Raw genomic sequence first — 22557 nt, 5'->3', positions numbered from 1 at the left:
TGACCTTGAGCCTTCTTGGATGGGCTTGAAATTTCTAGCTCTACCCTTAGATTTGGCAGTGACGTAGTGTCCCCATGAATGACAGAACACTGAGCCAATCACGGCACATCTAGAGATAATTACCAACCCCTACGCTCTGTATTTTTCACTGGCTGCCCCACCACCACAGAAAGCACTGAGGTAGGCTGAAACACCTACATTTTGGAGCTGCCATACTCAAGAAAGCAAAAAAGAAACCATGTTTGTATGGAGTTTTTTTTAACTCAATGCATTTTAATTTATTTTTTACATTGTTTACAAACAGATACAGTATGTGACACATTAATTCCAAAACAATATGCAAAACAGGCAAAACAAATGATGGGCTCAAAACAGGGGGGGCCCGTTGTCTTGTCATTCTTCAGCACCGTTGTGGAGTACAACAGCTGTGCAGCTGCCTTAGTTTGCGCAGAGGGAGAAAACTCCCGTCTCACTTTGTTCATGATGCCAGCCAGGCTTGTTTTCTTTGCAAGCAACTTATTCACCAATGACAGTGAAGTGAAGAAATTGTCCATGGTGACATTTCTCCCCTTGCCAACGTAAGGTTCCACAAGCCTCATCACCACATTCTCCAACACTTGCTCACCTGCTGCCTGATGCGGATCTTTTCCCAGATATTGAAAGCCGTTCAGCATGTACAATTATGCACACTCTCACAGTGTAGCCTACACCAAGTAGACCAGAGTAGACTGATTGGATTCAGTGGACTGATATAGGGTACATTATATTTAAAATAGATCATTACAATAGAATGGCCTGCCCTTTCCTTCATTCACAATTTTGATGACATAATTATGTATAGTTCGCTTCCCCTCGCTCATCAACTCACCCATTCTCCCCCTTTCGCAGCATCATACTTTACTTAATGTACTAAATCTTTTGTTATATGTGTGAAATTAGTTATGGTGTAGTTTAGGTTCAGTTTCGAGACAATTATCCGGTGATTATCAGCTGGACACAGGAGAAGGAGCGGAGCAGACCCTACTGTCGGGAGAGGCAACGGGGATAAAACTAAAACTGGTTATAACGCCAGGTCTGTTTGTGAGATTGAGATTCTAAAAACAACAGTCTGTTATATGGGCTTAGTTAGGAAAAGTCAAGGACGGAGGGGGACGTGAATGGTAGAGTAATATTTTTTTTTTATGAATGAGCTGTCAGAATGACTGCTTTATCCGTTCTAGTGTTAAAGCCCTTCCTCTAGCTCTGTCCACAACAACCTAGCAAGCCGTGAGGCTACTAGATGGTAATAGGTGCTCATGTTGACCCTAGTGGATGGTATTGAAGGCATCTCCCGATGTCCTGGGGACCAGGACAAACATCTAACACTGCAAGGGATCTGGTGTGACTTGGCTCCTCTTTATGCGCATGCTTTGAATTAGTGCGTCGAAATACTTTGGTGCAGTTTCTCAGTAATTGTGCCAGAGAGAGAGACTGTTGCCTGGTGTAGCAGTGCAGTACCGTATCTCTGGTACTGTATGTAGGTTGTTGAGGCTGTATTATACTGACATGAGTTGCTGGCGTGGAACCAAATCCTGCACACCTGTCAGTGTCCAGGTACAGTATATCACTAGCTTAGATCAGGCGTGCACCTCTAGCCCTCAACAGACTTTCCTGCAATGAAAGAGAATTCATGATTGACAGGTCTAATGTCAAGTCAGAATGGACTGATCATCAATCATCATTCATCAATACTTTACCCCGTCAATCAAGCATCTGAAACTAGACTGGATATGACCCCTGTTCATTATGTAACACCCACAGCAATCAGTGAGGTGTCAGTGTGAGTCATGATCAACAAAGGATATCAGGGTGAATTGTATTGTTGATTCCATGCTTCCTGTTATGTTTGTCTGTAACCAGATCACTAGAATGTATCATGGAATATATTGGGTGGATTTAATAGACCCTTTGATGTCATATCACAGCACAGTGTACTTGTCTTAAGAGGGGGTGTCATGGCGGGTAAAGATCAACTACTACAAATGAAGCAGCGGGTACTCAGAGATACGTATGCTGCAATCATAGCAGAGATGTAGAGTGTGTGTGTGTGTCTGTGTCTGTGTCATTGTACTGTATCTGTGTGTCTGTATGTAGGGGTGTGTGTGCCTGTGTCTGTTCGATGAGTGTGTATGTGCTGGTGTTCTCACGGCATGTGGGTTCTCAGTGTATTCACTCTGACGCACGTGTTTGCCTATTGCCTCTCCCTACCTGACCCTTGGAAAACCATTTGACTCCGTTAGCGCATCACCAATCATCATTTTGTCCAGAGAAATACCAGCGAAATACCAGTCAAAATAAAGTCTCTATAGGGAATAACTCAACGTTACCTGCGTAACCCCTTAAGTTCTCTTTCAATTATTTGTTCCGATATCTCACATGTGGGTATATGGTCAACTCCCGTATAGCAAAGACAGGCTCTCTGCAGCTAGGGTAGTCCTAACATCAGCAACCCTCAGAGGTCACGAAACTGAGGGAGGGTACAGAAACAACAACCTCATAACAAAGCCCAATACAAGGCGCACACAGTCTCAGTTTAAGGAGGAATTACCCCAAAACAGTACCCCCACCCTAACCATTACAAATCAATGTAATATCCAGCACGACATCATCGAAGAGAGAAGGGCCCACCCACTTCTGAGGGTGGTAGCTCGATGAGCGAAGAGCTTAACAGCCTTGCCTGAGCTCTCCTACAATCCCAGCAGATGCGCTCCCGACGGACAACTGGACAACGACGTGAAGGTGAAAAGCCATAGGTGAGGTGAGACAATGGGGAAAAAAGTGGAGCCGAGCGTAAAATGGGGTTTCAGATTCAGCAAGAAAGAGAAAGAATGTCCATAGGGGAGGGGGGGGGGGATTAGTGGTGGCTATTCAGCAGCCTGATGATCTGAGGGTAGAAACTATTGGCCAGTATTTTAGTTTTTGCCATGATGCTTCTGCACTTCCCACGTCTGAGTGATTGAAGCGGGGAAAACAGTGCATGAATTTCTTCAGCATCCTGAGGTTGAAGAGTCGCTGTCGTGCCTCACTACGATGTCCATGTGGTTATACCCTTTCAGCTTCTCTGCGATGTGTATGCCAAGGAATTTGAAGTTATTGATTGTCTCCACGGTGGCCCCGTTGATGAGGATGGGGGTGTGTCCAGCCTGGGTCCTCCTGAAGTCCACAATCAGTTCCTTTGTTTTGCTAACGTTGAGGGAGAGGTTGTTTACCTGGCAGCACACCATCAGAGTGCCTACCTCCTCCCTGTAGGCTATCTCATCGTTGTTGGTGATCAGGCCTACTACTGTCATGTCGTCAGCGAATTTGATGACGGAGTGGAACTGTGTGAGGCCACACAGTCGTGGGTATACAGAGAATACAGTAGGGGACTGATGACGCACCCTTGTGGGGCCCCTGTGTTGAGGATCAGAGTCGAGGAGGTAATGTTTCCTACCTTCACCTGGGAGAAGCCCATCAGGAAGTCCAGGACCCAGTTACATAGGTATGAGTTCACACCCAGGGCTGTAGGTACATTAACCTGAAAAGACTCTGGGTAGACTGCGGGCACAAACAGTGGCTGGTAGAGCACAGGCCACATATACGCTTAGGGACGCCAAGTGCAGTAGTAAAGCGAAGGATGGAGGAATATTACATATCCACACTTTTCAGCGGCTAGTAGCTACTGTGAAAGGATCTAAGAGTCTAAGCCCCGTCCAGGCCGGGGGGGGGGGGGGGGGGGGTTCTAGTAAACTAGATGGAGTAGTAAGCTAGATGGAGTTGTTTTAAGAAGGTCATACCAAGGATTATTTAGCTATTTGATTTGGAATTTTAAGACACATTGAATAACAGATTCTGTACATGCGACAAGAGATTGTCCCCCCCAAAAAAATCAAAAGGAAGTTTGTTCTGAAGTGTCTGTCCTATTTCTGAAAGATATAAGATATGTATTTTAACACTAAACAAAATATATACACAGTACCAGAAATAGTTTGGACACACCTAATCATTCAAGTTTTTTTGTTTTTAATAATAGTGAAGACAACAAAACTATGAAATAACACATATGGAATCATGTAGGAACCAAGAAAGTGTTAAACAAATCAATGTATATTTTGTATTTGAGATTCTTCAAAGTAGTCACCCTTTGCCTTGATGACAGCTTTGCACAGTCTTGGCATTCTCTCAATCAGCTTCGTGAGGTGGTCACCTGGAATACAGTTCAATTAACAGGTGTGCCTTGTTAAAAGTTCATTTGTGGAATTTCCTCTTTCCTTCTTAATGCGTTTGAGCTAATCAATTGTGTTTTGACAAGGTAGGGGGTGGTATACAGAAGATATCCCCATTTGGTAAAATACCAAATCCATATTATGGCAAGAACAGCTCAAATAAGCAAAGAGAAATGACAGTCCATCATTACTGACATAAAGGTCAGTCAATCCAAATTTTGAAAGTTTCTTCAAATGCAGTTGCAAAAACCATCAAGCCCTATGATGAAACTGGCTCTCATGAGGTCCGTCACAGGAAAGGAAGACCCCGAGGATAAGTTCATTGGAGTTACCAGCCTCAGAAATTGCAGCCCAAATAAATGCTTCACAGAGTTCAAGTAACAGACACATCTCAACATCAACTGTTCAGAGGAGACTACATGAATCAGGCATTCATTGTCGAAATGCTGCAAAGAAACCACTACTAAAGGACACCAATAATAAGAAGACACTTGCTTGGGCCAAGAAACACGAGCAAAGGACATTAGACTGGTGGAAATCTGTTCTTTGGTCTGATGAGTCCAAATTTGAGATTTTTGGTTCTTGTTGCCGTGTCTTTGTGAGACGCAGAGTAGATGAACGGTTACTCTCTGCATGTGTAGTTCCCACCGTGAAGCATGGAGGAGGAGGTGTGATGGTGCTTTGCACACTTAACCAGCATGGCTACCACAGCATTCTGCAACGATTCGCCATCCCATCTGGTTTGCGCTTTGTGGGACTATCATTTGTTTTTCAACAGGACAAGGACTCAACTCACCTCTAGGCTGTGTAAGGGCTTTTTGACCAAGAAGGAGAGTGATGACTCCATCACTGCATCAGATGACCTGGCCTCCACAATCACCCAACCTCAACCCAATTGAGATGGGTTGGGATGATTTGGACTACAGAGTGACGGAAAAGCAGCCATCAAGTGCTCAGCTTATGTGGGAACTCCTTCAAGACTGTTAGAAAAGCATTCCAGGTGAAGCTAGTTGGCAGAACTTTTAACAAGGCACAACTGTTCATTGAAATGCATTCATGGAGCTGGTTGAGAGAATGCCAAGAGTGTGCAAAGCTGTCATCAAGGCAAAGGGTGGCTACTTTCAAGAATCTCAAATATAAAATAGATTTTGATTTGTTTAACACTTATTTGGTTACTACATGATTCCATATGTGTTATTTCATTGTTTTGATGTCTTCATTGTTATTCTATAATGCTGAAAATAGTAAAAATAAAGAAAAACCCTGCCTCATCACATTCTTGGAGGGCTACAGACCGTTCTTTGGACTTCATGGTATAGTTTCTGCCGTGACATGCACTTCTTCTTCAGTGGAATTTATTGGCAGTTGGCATCCAATATGTTGCATTATGACTCCAACTAAAATATAGTATGAATCCATTACACTTTGTGATACGAAAAGGGGAAATGGGAAAAATAAAATAAAAATATATATTTAATTACCCTGCCAACTAACCAGCCAACTAAACTCATCAAACCCACCACCTTATTCCACTACTTTAACCCTCTCTGATCCTACCCCAGGCCAACGGCCTGAGAGGACGGGACACTACCTCTCAACACACCCTGTAACTCTTCTGAAGTTACAAATCTCATACCCCCAAGTAGTCTCTTCGGTACAGTTGATAATAAAAGCCATGAAAGCTAAGAAGCCAACCTTACTGAAACATATCACTCATTGGCCTCACCCTCTGTTCTGGCACAGATCTACTATTTAGAAGGATCCTCTCAGAATCCCTCACATTTTGATCCACCCTCCTCTACTTTCATCACTGCCTCAGCATACGACATCCTCTGCACTACTCTGACCCTGGCCACCTCAACCTGCCCCTCTCGCACCGGATACCTCCAATCCCCAGCAACATGGGCAGCAACTACACATTCCTCTGTCCCATGTCCTCCTGCACTCCACCCACATCTTGAAATCTCCCTCCTACACACTGCTGCCCATAAATATGACGCCTATAACACCGCAGTGTATTCGGCACAAAAGCTCTAACAGCATAACTCATGTATCCTAACATTACTTTGTCAGGTAAAGACTCTGAATCAAAGCTCAAAAGAACAGACTGTGTCACCTCTGTTTCACCACGCTCCCCAACAGATCTGTGTCGCACCAAACGGCAGGCATCACAAACACCAGACATCACAAACACCAGGAATCTTCAACTTAAATTTCTCCATCTCACACTTAAAACTACCCCAGAAATCACTCCCTTCAATGGTGCCCTGTATCTAAGCATAAAGCAAAATAGAAGTCTTTCCCCAAGAGGTGTCCCACAGGAATGGCTGCTCCCTCTGATCTGAAGGAACATAAACAAACATCACAAGCCCACTTCGGGTTACCTTTACCGACTCAACAGCACCCACCATCATTTCCACACAACCTGAAACCTCCCACGAAGGGCCTAACCTGAAACCTGAAACCTCAGCCAAAAGGCCTGGTTCCATCCTCTTCAAAAATCTCACTCCCACTGGACCAAACGTATCTTTATCATTACCATGTCCATCAATGCAAAGCCCGGGCACGAAGCTCCTCACAACACCTTCTACGCCTTCCATTTCACCTCCCGAACTGGAACTGGCATCTGGCTCCCTCTGTTTGAACTTGACACCAATCTTCTTCGACATACCCTCTCCCTTGTTATTGCTAGCTTCAACAGATTCAAACCCGTCCTCTGCCTCCCTCAGTCTTTTCTACCCCCTTTTTCTTTCCCTCCAATCCTCCTCCCATAACCAATTACCCGACTCCTGAAAATATTCAACTCTTCCAAGCCAAAATCTCTTTTTAGCCTCCTCAAGAGACATGCTAGGCCCTGTACTCCATCCACTTCAAACTCCTACTCTGACATGCACTACTTCTTCTTCTTTGATATCATGGCAGTCCCCAAACAATTGCTTAAGTGTATTTCGCTACCTACTGTGCTGGAATGTACGATCAATCACAATCTGCCCAATTCTGTACTACCATGAAAATAAAATAAAAAAACAAATCCCTACCAACTTTTACCACACTGTCTCCCTCCCCCCAAAACTCCTCCCCAACCCCCCAGCCCCATTAAACTTGATTTATATCATGCTGAACCACTCCACCCTTAGGATTGTTCAGCATGTCAACAACCATTTCAAAGGTAACATCTGTTACCCCCAATATCTCTTTTGCCGTCTCCACAGTAACCTTCACCTCGACATTTCTGCTTTCCACAACACGAGTCATATTGATAACCTTACCAATAAAAGCTATGAAGTCCACTTTATTCATTATCAAAGTGTCCTTTGATAGCGCACATTCATGAGGGGCAAGATTTCCGAACAGGACTCCCAACCATGCCAGGACCAGCAGAAACACCAGCCCCGACATTTGGTCCACTTAGTACAGGAGCAGTCATGAAGCTCCATGAGTCCTCACTGTAGTTCCACCAATCTGTCTCACAGCCTCTGCATACGATACATCATGAGTAATTCTATATCTCTGAGCCTCTCTAGCCTCTCTCTGCACCTGGCATCCACCAAATGCTGGGCTATTCCCCCCACAATTACAACACTTAACCTCCACATTGCTCCCACATTCAGTGCAATCATGTTCCCCTCCACACTTGGCACATCTTTTCCTTCCTTTACGTTGAACAGCTACATGTCCCATTCTTTGGCATTTAAAACACACAATGTGAATGGGACAAATTCTCTGACATTGAAACTAAGGAATCCTATCGTTACTTTCCCAGGCACTGATAGGCTTTCACTTCTTTGACCTTCTTTCCTAATGATCAACCTTTTGGCCTCAATCATTCTTCCTCCCTTCACATTTTCTTTAATATCATCTATGGATACAGATATTGGAAGCCCAGTGATGACTCCCCTCAATCTAGCATATGCACCAGGGACATGACTTTTAATCTTCTTCCCATTAAGCTTTTCCATTTTCAGAATCTTCGCTTGCTGAGCCTGGCTCCCACAAAATATTAACAATCTACCATTTTCAATGAACCAAGCTAATTTCACTTCACCTACCACTGTCTCTACGTCCTTAGTTGGTCGGATAGGGTGTAAGTGAGACCCTGTGGTCTCATCAAACACTATCACCACTGGGGCCTACTGAGTGGCGCAGCGGTCTAAGGCACTGCATCGCTGTGCTTGAGGCATCACTACAGACCCGTGTTCAATCCCAGGCTGTATTACAGCCGGCGTCACAGCCAGCCACGACTGGGAGACCCATGTGGCGGCGCACAATTGGCCCAGCATCGTCAGGGTTAGGGGAGGGTTTGGCCGGCCTGGGATTTCCTTGTCCCATTGCGCTCCTTGTGGTGGGCCGGGCCTCTTGTGGTGGTTCCTCTGACACATTGGTGCGACTGGCTTCTGGGTTAAGCAAACAGTGTGTCAAGAAGCAGTGCAGCTTGGCAGGGTCATGTTTTGGAGGACGCATGGCTCTCGACCTTCGCCTCTCCCGAGTCCGTAGGGGAGTTGCAGTGATGTGACAAGACTGTAACTACCAATTGGGGAGAAAAATAAGTAAAAGTACAAAAAAAGACAATATCACCACTTTCCACTCTAACACATATTTGCTTCCTACCTTGGTTCTCTTTATGCTTTCTTTGCGCTCCACTGCTTTCTGTATCATGATCTCGCTTCTTCCTATATCTTTCCACTACCGACCATTCCGGTACTTGACCCTCATCCTCCTGCCCCATACCATCAGAACTGACACCCAGCACAGATGTTGCTTCACCAACTTTTCTCAATTTCCTCCCTTTTGTCCACACTACTCGACCGCCATTTCCGACTCCTCGGATCCAGCAGTCCCTGCTGCCTGTCAAAACAACGCTACGGACAAAACCACTTCAACATCAGCATGTGCTCTCTGACATGCACTACTTCTATGGTATATTGGCACAATTCAATGTGAAACAGGATTCCCCAAAATTTTACAAAATACAAAATTAAATTAATGAATCAATTAAACTAAATCAAACAGCGTTTATGCTGCAAGAGCTTTTGCTATTTTTTTTTACGTATCTGACATAACCAAGCTTCACATGTGTAGGTATCAATGGAGGCTCCTTAGAGGAGGAAGGAGAGTACCATCCTCCTCAGTGAATTTTTTAAAAGTTAGCATTTTTAGTTATCATTTTTTTACTAGATATAATCATGTCACAGAATAATTTAAAAGCACTATTGTATAGTGTGTCATTTTTTTTGTTTCATTGTTTCACTTACTTAGCTAGCAAATGCAGCTAGCTAGTTTAGCCTACTGAAACTCAATGCTCAAACAGAGGGATGCTATGTTAGCCAGCTGCATATCACTATCTAACAGAAAACTGTATGCTTTTGGTCGAACTAATTTATTGCCACCGGGGGTCGACGGTGTAAGTGCTTATTGACTGTACACTATAACGTTGCTGCATAAATGTAGTGAGTTTACTAACTAACTATGACTTTACTTTAACTAATATGGTGACAATGATGTAGGCTGTGTGTAGCAGTTTGGCTTGGAAAGTTTTTTTCGCCTGGTCACATACAGCTGATGTGTTGTGCATTGAAGTCCACAAGCGATGGGAAGAGGTGAGAGAAAGAGAGTGCATAGATGCAAGAAGGAATACAACGTGGCTGCTATGAAAGTTAACTGTGTTTACGCTTGATCAGGGCTGTATTCATTCCGCGATTCTGTTCAAAAATATTTCTTAAACAGAAGCAAACGGAACAAAACGGTGATAAACATACCTGAATTTGTTCAATAGAAACTCTCGTTTCCAACTGTTGGACTAATGATTGCACCCTATATCAACTAGATCCAGGCAAGAGTGTGCAGGTTGGTATTGAATGTCACTATCTGTCACCTCAAATTTGTCTCTCAACCTGTGTGCACCTGTGTTGTAAACTTGCATTCATAGGCTAGGTTGTAGCAGCCTCATGATGGGTATAGGGAAATTTGAGTATAATTTTGCCTAAACCTACAGCTGTTACATTGAACTGGGTGAATGGAATATGAATGACAGTCCTCCAGTATCCTGTAATAGAAATAAGGCCACGCTCATGAAAGAAAATCGGCACTGACCGCCACTGTGGGATATTTGCTCTTTATCAAAAAACAACAGGACTGGCGGGTCAGATGCAGGGCACGATCCACACCAGGAATTTTCTTCAGGTATTCAACCTGAACATAAGGCATCACCCCTGAGATTATTCCATTAACGGGTGCTCATCACCGAAGTTCAAAACTTCTGTTGTTCTGATTCTTTTGAGGCTCACTGCTATCTTCCTCTGTTCTTCAGAAACACTATTAATAATCCAAGTAAGACCACTCTGACAGACTCCACTTTTCCTAGCACATACTTCACCATTTGACACCTCAAACGGGTTTCCCACATATGCATCCTTTCTCGACAAACGCATCCCAACAAGAAGCGATCTTTAATGCATCCATCCTCCACTCCAATTTTAGACAACTTCATTTTTGTTCGAGTTTCTGCTACTACTGTTGTCCATTCAGAACTTTTGTCTTGACCAACTTTACTCGGCGCACTGGTTGATTTGAACCCAGCATCCACCTTTGCAATCTTTTATTTTGTATTCCTCTGACCTGCACTGTGAACTGTTGGACTATATAAACAGGTATCCAAACAATTGAATTGGCCACAGGGGGGCACCAATCAAGTTGAAGTTACATCTCAAGGATGATCAAAGGAAATTGAATAAACCTGAGCTCAATTTGGAGTGTCATAGCAAAGGGGTGTGAATACATACAGTACCAGTCAAAAGTTTGGACACACCTACTCTTTCAAGGGTTTTTCTTTATTTTTACTATTTTTCTACATGGTTGAATATTAGTGAAGACATCAAAACTATGAAATAACACATTGGAATCATGTAGTAACCAAAAAGGTTGTTAAACAAATCAAAATTATATTTTACATTTAAGATTCTTTAAAGTAGCCACCCTTTGCCTTGATGACAGCTTTGCACATACTTGGCATTCTCTCAACAAGATTTATGTGTGCCTTGTTAAAAGTTAATTTGTGGAATAACTTTCCTTCTTAATGCATTTGAGCCAAATCAGTTGTGTTGTGACAAGGTAGGGGTGGTATACAGAAAATAGCCCTATTTGGTAAAAGACCAAGTCCATATTATGGCAAGAACAGCTCAAATAAGGAAAGAAAAATAAAGGTCAGAAAATCCGAACTTTGAACGTTTCTTTAAGTGCAGTCGCAAAAACCACAAAGCGCCAAATAAATGCTTCATAGAGTTCAAGTAACAGACACATCTCATCTCAATGACCCAACACACCTGTCCTTGAGCTGTTCTTGTCTATTGATGTTCTGTATTTTGTCATTCTGTGTTATGTTTCATGTTTTGTGCGGACCCCAGGAAGAGTAGCTGCTGCTTTTTTAAATGTTTCTGTATTTAATTTTCAATAAATGTGCAAAAATGCCTAAAAACATGTTTTCACTTTGTCATTGTGTGTAGAGGGGTGATAAAAAAAATCAGGGTGTAACATAACAAACTGTGGAATACCTTAAGGGTCATGAATACTTTCTGAAGACACTGTATATCAATGGAGGCTGCTGCGGGGAGGACGGCTCATAATAATGGCTGGAACGGTGCAAATGGAATGGCATCAAACGCAAGGAAACCATGTGTTTTATGTATTTGATATCATTCCAACAATTCTGCTCCAGCCATTACGACAAGCCCATCCTCCCAAATGAAGGTGCCACCAACCTCCTGTGCTGTATATGTTCAGTTGAAGTCGGAAGTTTACAGACACTTAGGTTGGAGTCATTAAAACTAGTTTTTCAACCACTCCACAAATTTCTTGTTAACAAACTATAGTTTTGGCAAGTCGTTTAGGACATCTACTTTGTGCATGACACAAGTTATTTTTCCAACAATTGTTAACAGACAGATTATTTCACTTATAATTCACTGTATTACAATTCCAGTGGGACAGAAGTTTACATACACTAAGTTGACTGTGCCTTTAAACAGCTTGGAAAATTCCAGAAAATTATGTCATGGCTTTAGAAGCTTCGGAAAGGCTAATTGAAATCATTTGAGTCAATTGGAGCTGCACCTGTAGATGTATTTCAAGGTCTACCTTCAAACTCAGTGCCTCTTTGCATGACATCATGGGAAAATCAAAAGAAATCATCCAAGACCTCAGAAACAAATTGTAGACCTCCACAAGTCTGGTTCATTCTTGGGAGCAATTTCCAAACGCCTGAAGGTACCACGTTCATCTGTACAAACAATAGCACGCAAGTATAAACACCATGGGACCACGCAGCCGTCATACCACTCAGGATGAAGATGCGTTCTGTTTCCTAGAGATGAACGTATTTTGGTGCGAAAAGTGCAAATCAATCCCAGAACAGCAAAGGACCTTGTGAAGATGCTGGAGGAAACAGGTACAAAAGTATCTATATCCACTGTAAAACACGTCCTAAATCGACATACCCTGAAAGACCACTCAGCAAGGAAGAAGCCATTGCTCCAAAACCGCCATTAAAAAAGATCGTACTTTTTAGAGAAATGTCCCCTGGTCTGATGAAACAAAAATATAACTGTTTGGCCATCATTATGTTTGGAGGAAAAAGGGGGAGGCTTGCAAGCCGAAGAACACCATCCCAACCGTGAAGCACGGGGGTGGCAGCATCATGTTGTGGGGGTGCTTTGTTGCAGGAGGGAGTGGTTGTAGAGGGTGGGGTCTGGGGACACTGTGGCCCCTTCCGACGATACCACAGGGCCAACCAGGCAGGATATAACCCCAGACCACTAGAGGGAAGTCAACAGACCCCCAACATACTACCTTCAGACAAGGCTGAGTATAGCCCACGAAGATCTCTGAGTCTTCGTCTCTCACATGGATAGGCTGTCCATTCCATAAAAAATTGAGCTCTATAGGAGAAAGCCCTGCCTCCAGCTGTTTGCTTAGAAATTCTAGGGATAACAAGGAGGTCTGCGTCTTGTGACCGTAGCGTACTTGTAGGTCTGTACGGCAGGACCAAATCGGAGAGATAGGTAGGAGAAAGCCCATGCTTTGTAGGTTTTCAGTAAAACCTTGAAATCAGCCCTAACCTTAACAGGAGCCAATGTAGGGAGGCTAGCACTGGAATGTACAGTATGTGGGGTGTTAACCTGAGTATGGAGATATAACATAGCCTTTTCCTTACCGTCGTTGAAATATTATGTAATAATCAAATACTTTAATCGTACATTCTAAAAATCTATCCAAAATATATTTATTTTGAAAATAATAAATTATGTCAAATCTACACAGGCGTGTTTTTCCCCATTACATGTCACTGCTTTCTAACGATGTCTCTACCTTTCTCTCTCTAGTCAGAGGAATACGTTAAGGTTTTCATATTCATAGCGTTTTATACTTGTTTTTCTTTGTCTACCTCAAGAGTATTGTACGGTGATTAAAGCTTGTCAACGCTGATAGTAAGTGCGTGTTTGTGTGTGTGTGTGTGTGTGTGTGCACACCCAGCACCCACACCCCATTTTGCCCTCTCCCCATTTCGCAGTTGCATTTTGACAGTGCTCTACTTTAATCTTCAAACCCCTGTCTTCTCCCTTGGCTTTGAAGCTGTGTATTAATGGCTCTATTACACATGCAAGGGAGATGGAGAGAACATGGCCGCACCGTCGCTTTCTCTGTTGTACGTTTTTTTGTCTGCTGTGAACACTGTTCACTTCCGCATCTCATCTTGCAAGGTTCAAATAGCGCTGCTTATTGCGTTGAGTCTTTTCGATCGTCTGTGCGTTTGGTTTAATGTTGTGGTGCCGCGGCAGGTTCTCAATAATGACAGGGTGTTGTGGAACTCTGTGTCTCTCATTCAGAAGTGTATGTATGTGGTGAGGAGTGAATAGGATCTGATTGGATCTTCTCCCCATTCTCTAGTTCCCTGGTTTCCTTCAAAGGCAAACTGTCTCCTGTTATCTACATTCACACACACACACACGCACGCACACAGAGAGATAGAAGGGAGAGATAGAAAGGAGTGTTCAGATCCTGCAAGGAGACAGATTGCACTGGAGCAACTGCTCATTATCTGAGGCTGTTTTGAAAGGACCATAAAGTTGTGAGAGAGACGAGACAGAGAGAGAGAGAGAGAGAGAGAGAGAGAGAGAGAGAGAGAGAGAGAGAGAGAGAGAGAGAGAGAGAGAGAGAGAGAGAGAGAGAGAGAGAGAGTGTGTGTGTGTCTTGGGGTTTCAGTGGCCTTTGAAGGTTTTCTCAGAACTCGTGGAATGGTGATGAAATAGCCGATAGCGGGAAGGGGAGGGTGTATTTGTGTGATCTCTCTCTACGAAAGATCCATAATGACGTAGTGTGCTGTCTTCTCTCAATCTTGCTGCTCAGAGCATTAACACTTTACCACCCAGTAGGCAAAGTAAGTTAGGTTCATTCTATATTCTGAATGAAAGGCGAAAAGGCATCTTTTCCGGATTGAAAAAAGCGTATTGTCCGGAAGTTGAAAATGCGTATTGTCCAGACTTGAAAATGCTTATTGTTCGGACGTTGAAAATGCGTATTGTCCAGAGGTTGAAAATGCGTATTGTCCAGACTTGAAAATGCGTATTGTCCAGACGTTGAAAATGCGTATTGTCCAGAGGTTGAAAATGCGTATTGTCCGGACGTTGAAAATGCGTATTGTTCGGACGTTGAAAATGCGTATTGTCAAGACGTTGAAAATGCGTATTGTCCAGACTTGAAAATGCGTATTGTCCAGACTTGAAAATGCGTATTGTTTGGACGTTGAAAATGCGTATTGTCCAGAGGTTGAAAATGCGTATTGTCCAGAGGTTGAAAATGTGTATTGTCCAGACGTTGAAAATGCGTATTATCCAGACATTGAAATCAGGTACATTTTCGGTTCAGTATTAAAGTTGAAAAGACGTAATTTAAAGATGTTGAAAAAATATATTTTGTAGAATCAATGGCCAGATTTCAACTGCACATACATTCTCAATGATGTAAGCATTATATCACAATAATTATGTTTAAACCCATTTAATAGAGAAGAGGAACCAACTGAAGATCGCAGCATAGTATATTTATTATTGCTCCCATCTGTCACATGCACTTACTTTTCAAAAGCTTTAAAACTGTCAGCGATGATGTTCAAAGTAGCTCAACCTACAGAACAGACAACTTCAACAACAATAGCATTGTCAGTAACAGTTACAGAAGTATATTTACAGAATATATTTTTCTTGCTATGACAGTGATATGTTGTTGTTTATCTATCTTAGTTGAATGCAATGATTGTAAATCGCTATGGATAAGAGTATGTGCTGAATAACCAAAATGTAAATCGAAAACAAACACTTGCAAAGCATTCTGGTTATTATTCTAATGAACTCCACCCCCCCAAACAAATACAAATGTGGTTGGTCCGGACCAGACCAAATCTGAACGAATCATAGACGCCTAGGCTATGTTTCTCAAGTTTGAACAGCATAGTACAGTACGGCACAGTTCAGTACAGTACGGTACAAGACATTAGAGATTGATTCAGTAGAGTACAGTACAGTTTAATTCAGTAGAGTAAAGTAGGGTACAATACAGTTTATTATACTGTACTATACTCTATTGTGCTGGACTGTATTGTACTGAAATATACTTTACTTACCATTACTTTGGTTCAGACCGGGCCAAAAAATCGGAACTAAACATAAATAAATGTCTGTTTGGGCCAATTGAAGGCTGGTCATACTCTCCATTTTTATTCTAGATAACATTTTCTTTGAAAAAATGCACCAAAAATGCATTGTACGTCTTTTTCCACAATTTGCTCTGGACAGCAAATTGCAAATCCAGGTCCTGGAGTCAAAATAAAGCAAAAATAATTAGGCCGACTTCATCCAGTGTTCCAAATATTGTATTTATGCGATATGCAAATATGTGCTTTTTTTGTTTTTGAATTTTACCCCCTTTTCTCCCCAATTTTGTGGTATTGTGGTATCCAATTGTTAGTAGTTACTCTCATCGCTACAACTCCCGTACGGGCTCGGAAAGATGAAGGTTGAAAGCCATGCATCCTCCGAAATCTAACCCAACCAATCTGCACTGCTTCTTAACACAGCGCGCATCCAACCCGGAAGCCAGCTGCACCAATGTGTCGGAGGAAACACTGTGCACCTGGCGACCTGGTTAGCGTGCACTGCACCTGGCCTGCCACAGGAGCCGCTAGTGCGCGATGAGACAAGGACATGTTTCCTACAGTATTTGAATCCTTGTGGAAGGCAGACCGTACATAGAAGTTTACACCTGGAGCCTGGCTCACAGTTCACGATGACTGGACCATTGTCATCACAGTTCCTTGATTAGTGAGGATCAGGATAGATTTCTAGGAGTATTGTTCAACCTATTGTCCGATTTCTGACATTCCAAAATGTAATGGTTTGATCAATTGAATATGGCAACTTTCAAGGCTCTCCAACTCTGTTCATGTATTATTCATACATACTTTTCTAAACCTGCATAATCTACATGATCAGAGTATTTAAAAATCTACCCATTGGTGCTGAAAAGGAGACAAATATGTGTGTAGTACATCACAGGAGGTTGGTGCCACCTTAATTGGTGAGGACGGGCTCGTGGTAATGGCTGGAGCGGAATCAGTGGAATGGTATCAAATACAGCAAACAAATAGTTTCCATGTGTTTGATACCATTCCATTCACTCTGTTCCAGCCATTATTATGAGCCATCCTCCACTCAGCAGCCTCCACTGATTTACATGGCTTAATAAAATTAAAGGTACACCAAATTTAAAGGGATGGATTTAGATAAATGTACTGAAAACCCTATTGAATTAAAACACCACAATAAATGATTTTGGCCAGCAAGTGGGAGGGTTTTCAGAGTTGAATTCAATTTATTCAGCCCATGCAAGGGAATCCCGCCTGCAAAGCCCATTACGTACCTACATAAGGTAAGTCTGAATACCAATCACTGAGAAGTGAGCATTTCCTTAGTCTGAATTGGGCCCTAAATGAATAAATAAATCCATTCCCTGACCCTCTCCTCTCGTTGAGTGACCTGGCAGTGTAGATCTGAAGGGATCCTTAGGGACCACTGCCTTTTTGACCTCCAACCAGCACCAATGAGCTTCATACTGGAACATCAGCTTCACCATCTAGGAGGGAGGGGATATTGGGAGAGAGAAGTTGAGGCAAAGCGAGAGATGGATAAGGATAATGGGGAATGACACACATACACGCACACACAACCCTGCCCTGCCACCTCACCCATTCGCAGTCCTGTCACATTGTTAAGATACAGCCCCCTCCTCTCGTGACACACGTCCATTGATGAATGAGCAAATTAGCAGACATCCACGCCGGTGTCATTAAACCCCCTGGTCAAACAGAGAGACATCACACACAAACGCACACCAAAGCACACACACACGCACACACACACCACTTCCCTCTAGTGCATAATGAACAGCACAAACTAACAGCTCACTTTAATGGCGGCTGTAACTCTCATGGCTGGGTTATTACAAAGGTCAGAGGAATTATGGGATATTTGAGAAGCAGCCTGTAGTGTCTGGTAGAGGCACGATGGATCCATGATGGGTTTTAATGAGGGTTGGTACCAAGGCTCTTATACACACAGTCGCTAGAAAGAGGGGGGGGGGGGGGAAGAGAGAGAGAGAAAGACAGAGAGAAAGAGAGAGAAAAACAAAGAGAGAGTGAGTGAGAAGTCAAAAAGGTGCTTTTCACTCAGCCTCAGGTGTTTCCCCACCTCTCCTCTCCTACTCTCTCATCTCTGTCTGTCATCTTCCTAAGTGATCCTCTCGCTCTCTCTCTATCTCTCTCTCTCTCCTTATATATTACCATATTTTGCTGGTGGCTGCTTTGTTCACTGATCTGTAAAACTGTAAAAACTAAAATTATGACATTCATAACACGCTCGTTCGAGGGCATTAGAATAAAACTAAACATATGGATCATAACATTAATCTGTCCAGTTATTATGTCTCCTAAACGGAGGGAAAGAATAGAAGCAGGCACTGCTGAAGGGTGGCAGATGGTGTTTAAAAAGAGAAGTAGAGGAGAACTCTATTCAGCACCACGGACAACAACTCTCAACCTTGCGCTCTGGTTGCGTTCAGCACCATGGACAGTGACAGAGAGTAGCGTGCCGATTCTGGTACATGCAAATGAGTGTCTCATTCTGACCTGGACAACCAGGTGTGTTCCATCTCTAGCTAATTGACATTTCCTGATCAATATGTGCCAACAGATCCAGACACTCTGGCCCTGGAGGACTGGAACTTGGCACCTCTACTGTACAGACACCTCTACACCTGCACCTGGCTAAACGCAACCATGTGTTGTCCTCTCTCTTTCTTTCCCTGTTTTCTGCAGGGGGATAGCTGGGAAGAAATGTGGCACCATAATTCTATCTGCAGAGGAGCTGGGAAACTGTAGAGTAAGTAGAGCTACTACTACCTTCTGACAATACTATCACTGTGAAGTAGACTGTAAACACCACTACCTTCTGATATTCATTTTAACTGCCTTGTCACTATGTACAACTTAAGCATAATTCTCCTGTTACCTGTCACTGCATATCTTCATACTGTACTGTATATAACTGCAGAGGAAGCACAAATCTACCTTCTCACATTACCATCACTGTTACGGCACACAATATCATATAAATACCATAGCACTACTGCTTACTCTTACAACTGCCTATACCCCTCAAATTCAAAATCTAGACCTTGAAACCAGTCCCACTGTTTTTTTTCATTGTTTACATCTAAATTAGGGACTGATTTAGACCTGGGACACCAGGTGGGTGCAATTATATTTCTCAGGTAGAACAGCAAACCAGCAGTACTCCAGATCTTGTAGGGTAAGTTTGGAATACCCTAGACTAATCGTATCATTGCTTATAGCAGATTTATTACGGAGATACTACCGCTTATCATTGCTTCTAAGACATCCTTAATAGCTCATCATGTTGACACTGTATTCAGTGTTAGTCTGTTACTGCCCGACTGTCTGATTGTAGATACAGTGTGAATAAGGTTTCTAGCTACAGTACTCACTTTAGATGTATGCAGAAAGTTACAGTTGACTTGAGGCCAAAATGTTCAGACAGATTTCACAGATCAGAATGATGGAATACATACGTATCCTTGGGTCCTTGGGTCTACTGGTCACAAAGAGATGAAGCACCTACTTATTGAAGCACACAGGATCCATAAAGGAGACAAACGGGACATACAGTACAGAACATCCTTGGAGTTGTCTGAGAGACTTTCAACCTAGCTGAAAGACAGTTGATGTTTCTAACCTTTCAAAGGATGTAGCGTCCCTGTTCAGCTATTAGAATGGGATGGGGCTGATTTACACACACACACACACACACACACACACACACACACACACACACACACACACACACACATTTCACACATACTTTTAAGCTTACCGTATGCTTCCCAGTCTAAACAGTTTGTGCACACAAAACAAAATCTTGAGGCAAGTCAAAGTTCGGTAGCGGAAGTCTACGCCCCCTTCGTAGGTGATTGGTCAACAGTATTACAGCTAGTAGGAGTGGGAAAATGAAGTGTTTGTTGTCATGGAATGAGAGACGACTAGTTTTCAAGCACATTCTTTCACTTGAGAAATACTGCGAAATACTGCGAAATACTGCAACAAACATCATTAAGACTAAGACCTCTTCGGCCACAATGTCAAAATAAATGACAGATTTCCTGATACATCTTTGATTAAGTTAGTCTTTTGAGGAATTGTTTCTGGCTATGTTGTTGCTACGGTGGCCCAAGAGGGACAAACAACAGTAATATTGTAGTTCTCATTTTTCAAGCGAATGTCTTTAGGGAGTATACGAGCACAGACGTTCGCTTAGCCAAGTTCTACTAGGTGCCAACCGAACCGGTGTATGCGGCCACCTTTACCCTAATAGTGGACACAACTGAATGCATTTAAACAAAATGTGTATTCTGCATTTAACCTAACCTCTTTGACTCAGATAGGTGTGGGGGCTGCCTTAATTGACATCCATGTCATTGGCACCTTGGGAGCAGGTGTTGTTGGGGGGTTAACTGCCTTGCTCAAGGGCAGAAAGACAGATTATTCCACCTTGCCGGCTCGGGGATTCAAACCAGCGACCCTTCGGTTACTGGGCCAATGCTCTTAACCGCTAGGCTACTTGTCACTGTAGCCTGGGATGGGTGTGATATGTCAGTGGAACGGTGTGTATCTAATGAAATGACACAGTGAGATGATGAGAAGAGGTTGAATGGTCCCCTTGGCTCTCCTAGCTCTTCACTGGGCTCCACTGAGCTATGGCATGACAGATTATATCTATGTGATATCTAAGCTCTGTCATCTCTAGGCTCTGTAATCTTTGTCATTTATATGGCTCTCAGTACTAGGCTAGATCTGACACTGATGTGAGAGACATATAGGGACAGACAGAGAAAGAGGAGAGGTAGGGAGGGAGAGAGGACAAGAAGAGAAATAGATGGGGGAGAGGATGGGGAAATAAATACAGAGAGGGACATAGAGAGAAACAGTCAGGGAGAGATGGAGAGAGAGGGAGACAAAGAGAGAAAAAATGACAGACCCAGAGGAAGGAATCAATAGTGGATTATATTGATGCTCTGTGCAGCTCTGACTGTAAAAGCTACTACAGCTGATCGTAATGTGTGACTAAATGGGCTTTAAATAAAACCCAGCCGTCTGACTGACCTTGTATCAAACTGACTGGGGGACAATAACGTTACAGTACAGCTGTTAAAAGGACCAGTAGACTTGTCACTGACTAGCAATATGTACAGTAACAAGACCAGCACAGTGAGAGAGACCACACACACACACGTACACAAACACAGCCATGCATGCACACACACTCTCCAAACACACACACTTACAAACATACGCACAATATACGTACCCCCTATAGCAACCCCATGTGGCACCAAACAAACTAACACAGAGATTTATTGTCATGTTTCTCTCATCCTTCTCTCCCCCTGTCCCAGCCTCTTCCTTCAACAGGGGCTCTAAATGAATCACTATGTCCCCTATCTTCTCTCTCTTTATTTCTCTCTCCCTCTGATCCATGTGTCTTTCATGCCTCCCTCCGTTAAAGCAGCAGGTATGGAACTAACAGGACTTGCATCCCTTCTGTCCTTCCTGCCTATCTCTCCTTGTATTCCAACGTACCACCACCACCCACCCTGTTCCCTTATTTCTCTAAAAAAGCCTATATTCATCCCCTTCTCTCTTGTCTACACCACCACCACCAGCACCCACCCTGTCCCCTTCTTTCTCTCCCAACCATTTCTTCATTCATCACAATGTTGCCTTCTACATTACCAAAGCATTCTTCATCCCATTCCCTCTCCTCTTTACCACCACAGACATGATATATGATACCCAGCATTCACAATACCAAGCTTTTCTCTTTTTTTTCTCACTCTCTCCGTCATTCTCCTCTACCTCCTGTGTGTTCCTGTCCCCAGGCACCCCACCGTCCCAGCAATCCTCCCCACCCCGTTCAAATATTGATAAACTTATTCTGCCCACCTTACCCATCCAATGTTGATCACAGACTTTACGAGGGGGCATGTACTGTGGCTTGCAAAAGTATTCACCCCCCTTGGCATTTTTCCTATTTTGTTGCCTTACAACCTAGAATTAAAATAGATTTTGGGGGGGTTTGTATCATTTGATTTACACAACATGCCTACCACTTTGAAGATGTAAAACATTTTTTTATTGTGAAACCAAAAAAAATAAGACTAAAGCAATTACAGCTGCAAGTCTCTTGGGGTATGTCTCTAAAAGCTTGGTACATCTAGCCACTAGGATTTCTGCCTATTCTTCAAGGCAAAACTGCTCCAGCTCCTTCAAGTTGGATGGGTTCCGCTGGTACACAGCAATCTAAAAGTCATGCCACAGATTCTCAATTGGATTGAGGTCTGGGCTTTGACTAGGCCATTCCAAGACATTTAAATGTTTCCCCTTAAACCAATCAAGTGTTGCTTTAGCAGTATGCTTAGGGTCATTGTCCTGCTGGAAGGTGAACCTCCATCCCAGTCTCAAATCTCTGGAAGACTGAAACAGGTTTCCCTCAAGAATTTCCCTCTATTTAGCAACGTCCATCAATCCTTCAATCCTGACCAGTTTCCCAGTCCCTGAGCATGAAAAACATGGTTGGTATTCTTGGAGTGATGAGAGGTGTTTGGTTTGCGCCAGACATAGTTTTCCTTGATGGCC

The 22557-nt window shown here is 43.1% G+C and overlaps 1 protein-coding gene across 2 annotated transcripts in view; it reads left to right on the top strand.

Moving 5' to 3' along the window:
* The window catches only part of LOC110527714 (copine-5), a 192855-nt gene that overhangs the window by 97095 nt on the left and 73203 nt on the right, over positions 1–22557 (top strand). For both annotated transcript variants that reach the window (XM_036983207.2, XM_036983206.2), the window contains one exon: positions 18664–18727. In XM_036983207.2, the coding sequence (XP_036839102.1) occupies positions 18664–18727 (64 nt within the window). The remainder of the gene's footprint in view (positions 1–18663; positions 18728–22557) is intronic.

This window comes from Oncorhynchus mykiss, chromosome 7 (assembly GCF_057628025.1).
Source record: "Oncorhynchus mykiss isolate SJ-2025 chromosome 7, ASM5762802v1, whole genome shotgun sequence".
Taxonomy (NCBI): domain Eukaryota; kingdom Metazoa; phylum Chordata; class Actinopteri; order Salmoniformes; family Salmonidae; genus Oncorhynchus; species Oncorhynchus mykiss.
The sequence above is the reverse complement of the archived record's forward strand: the minus strand, read 5'-3'. Positions and strand labels throughout refer to the sequence as shown.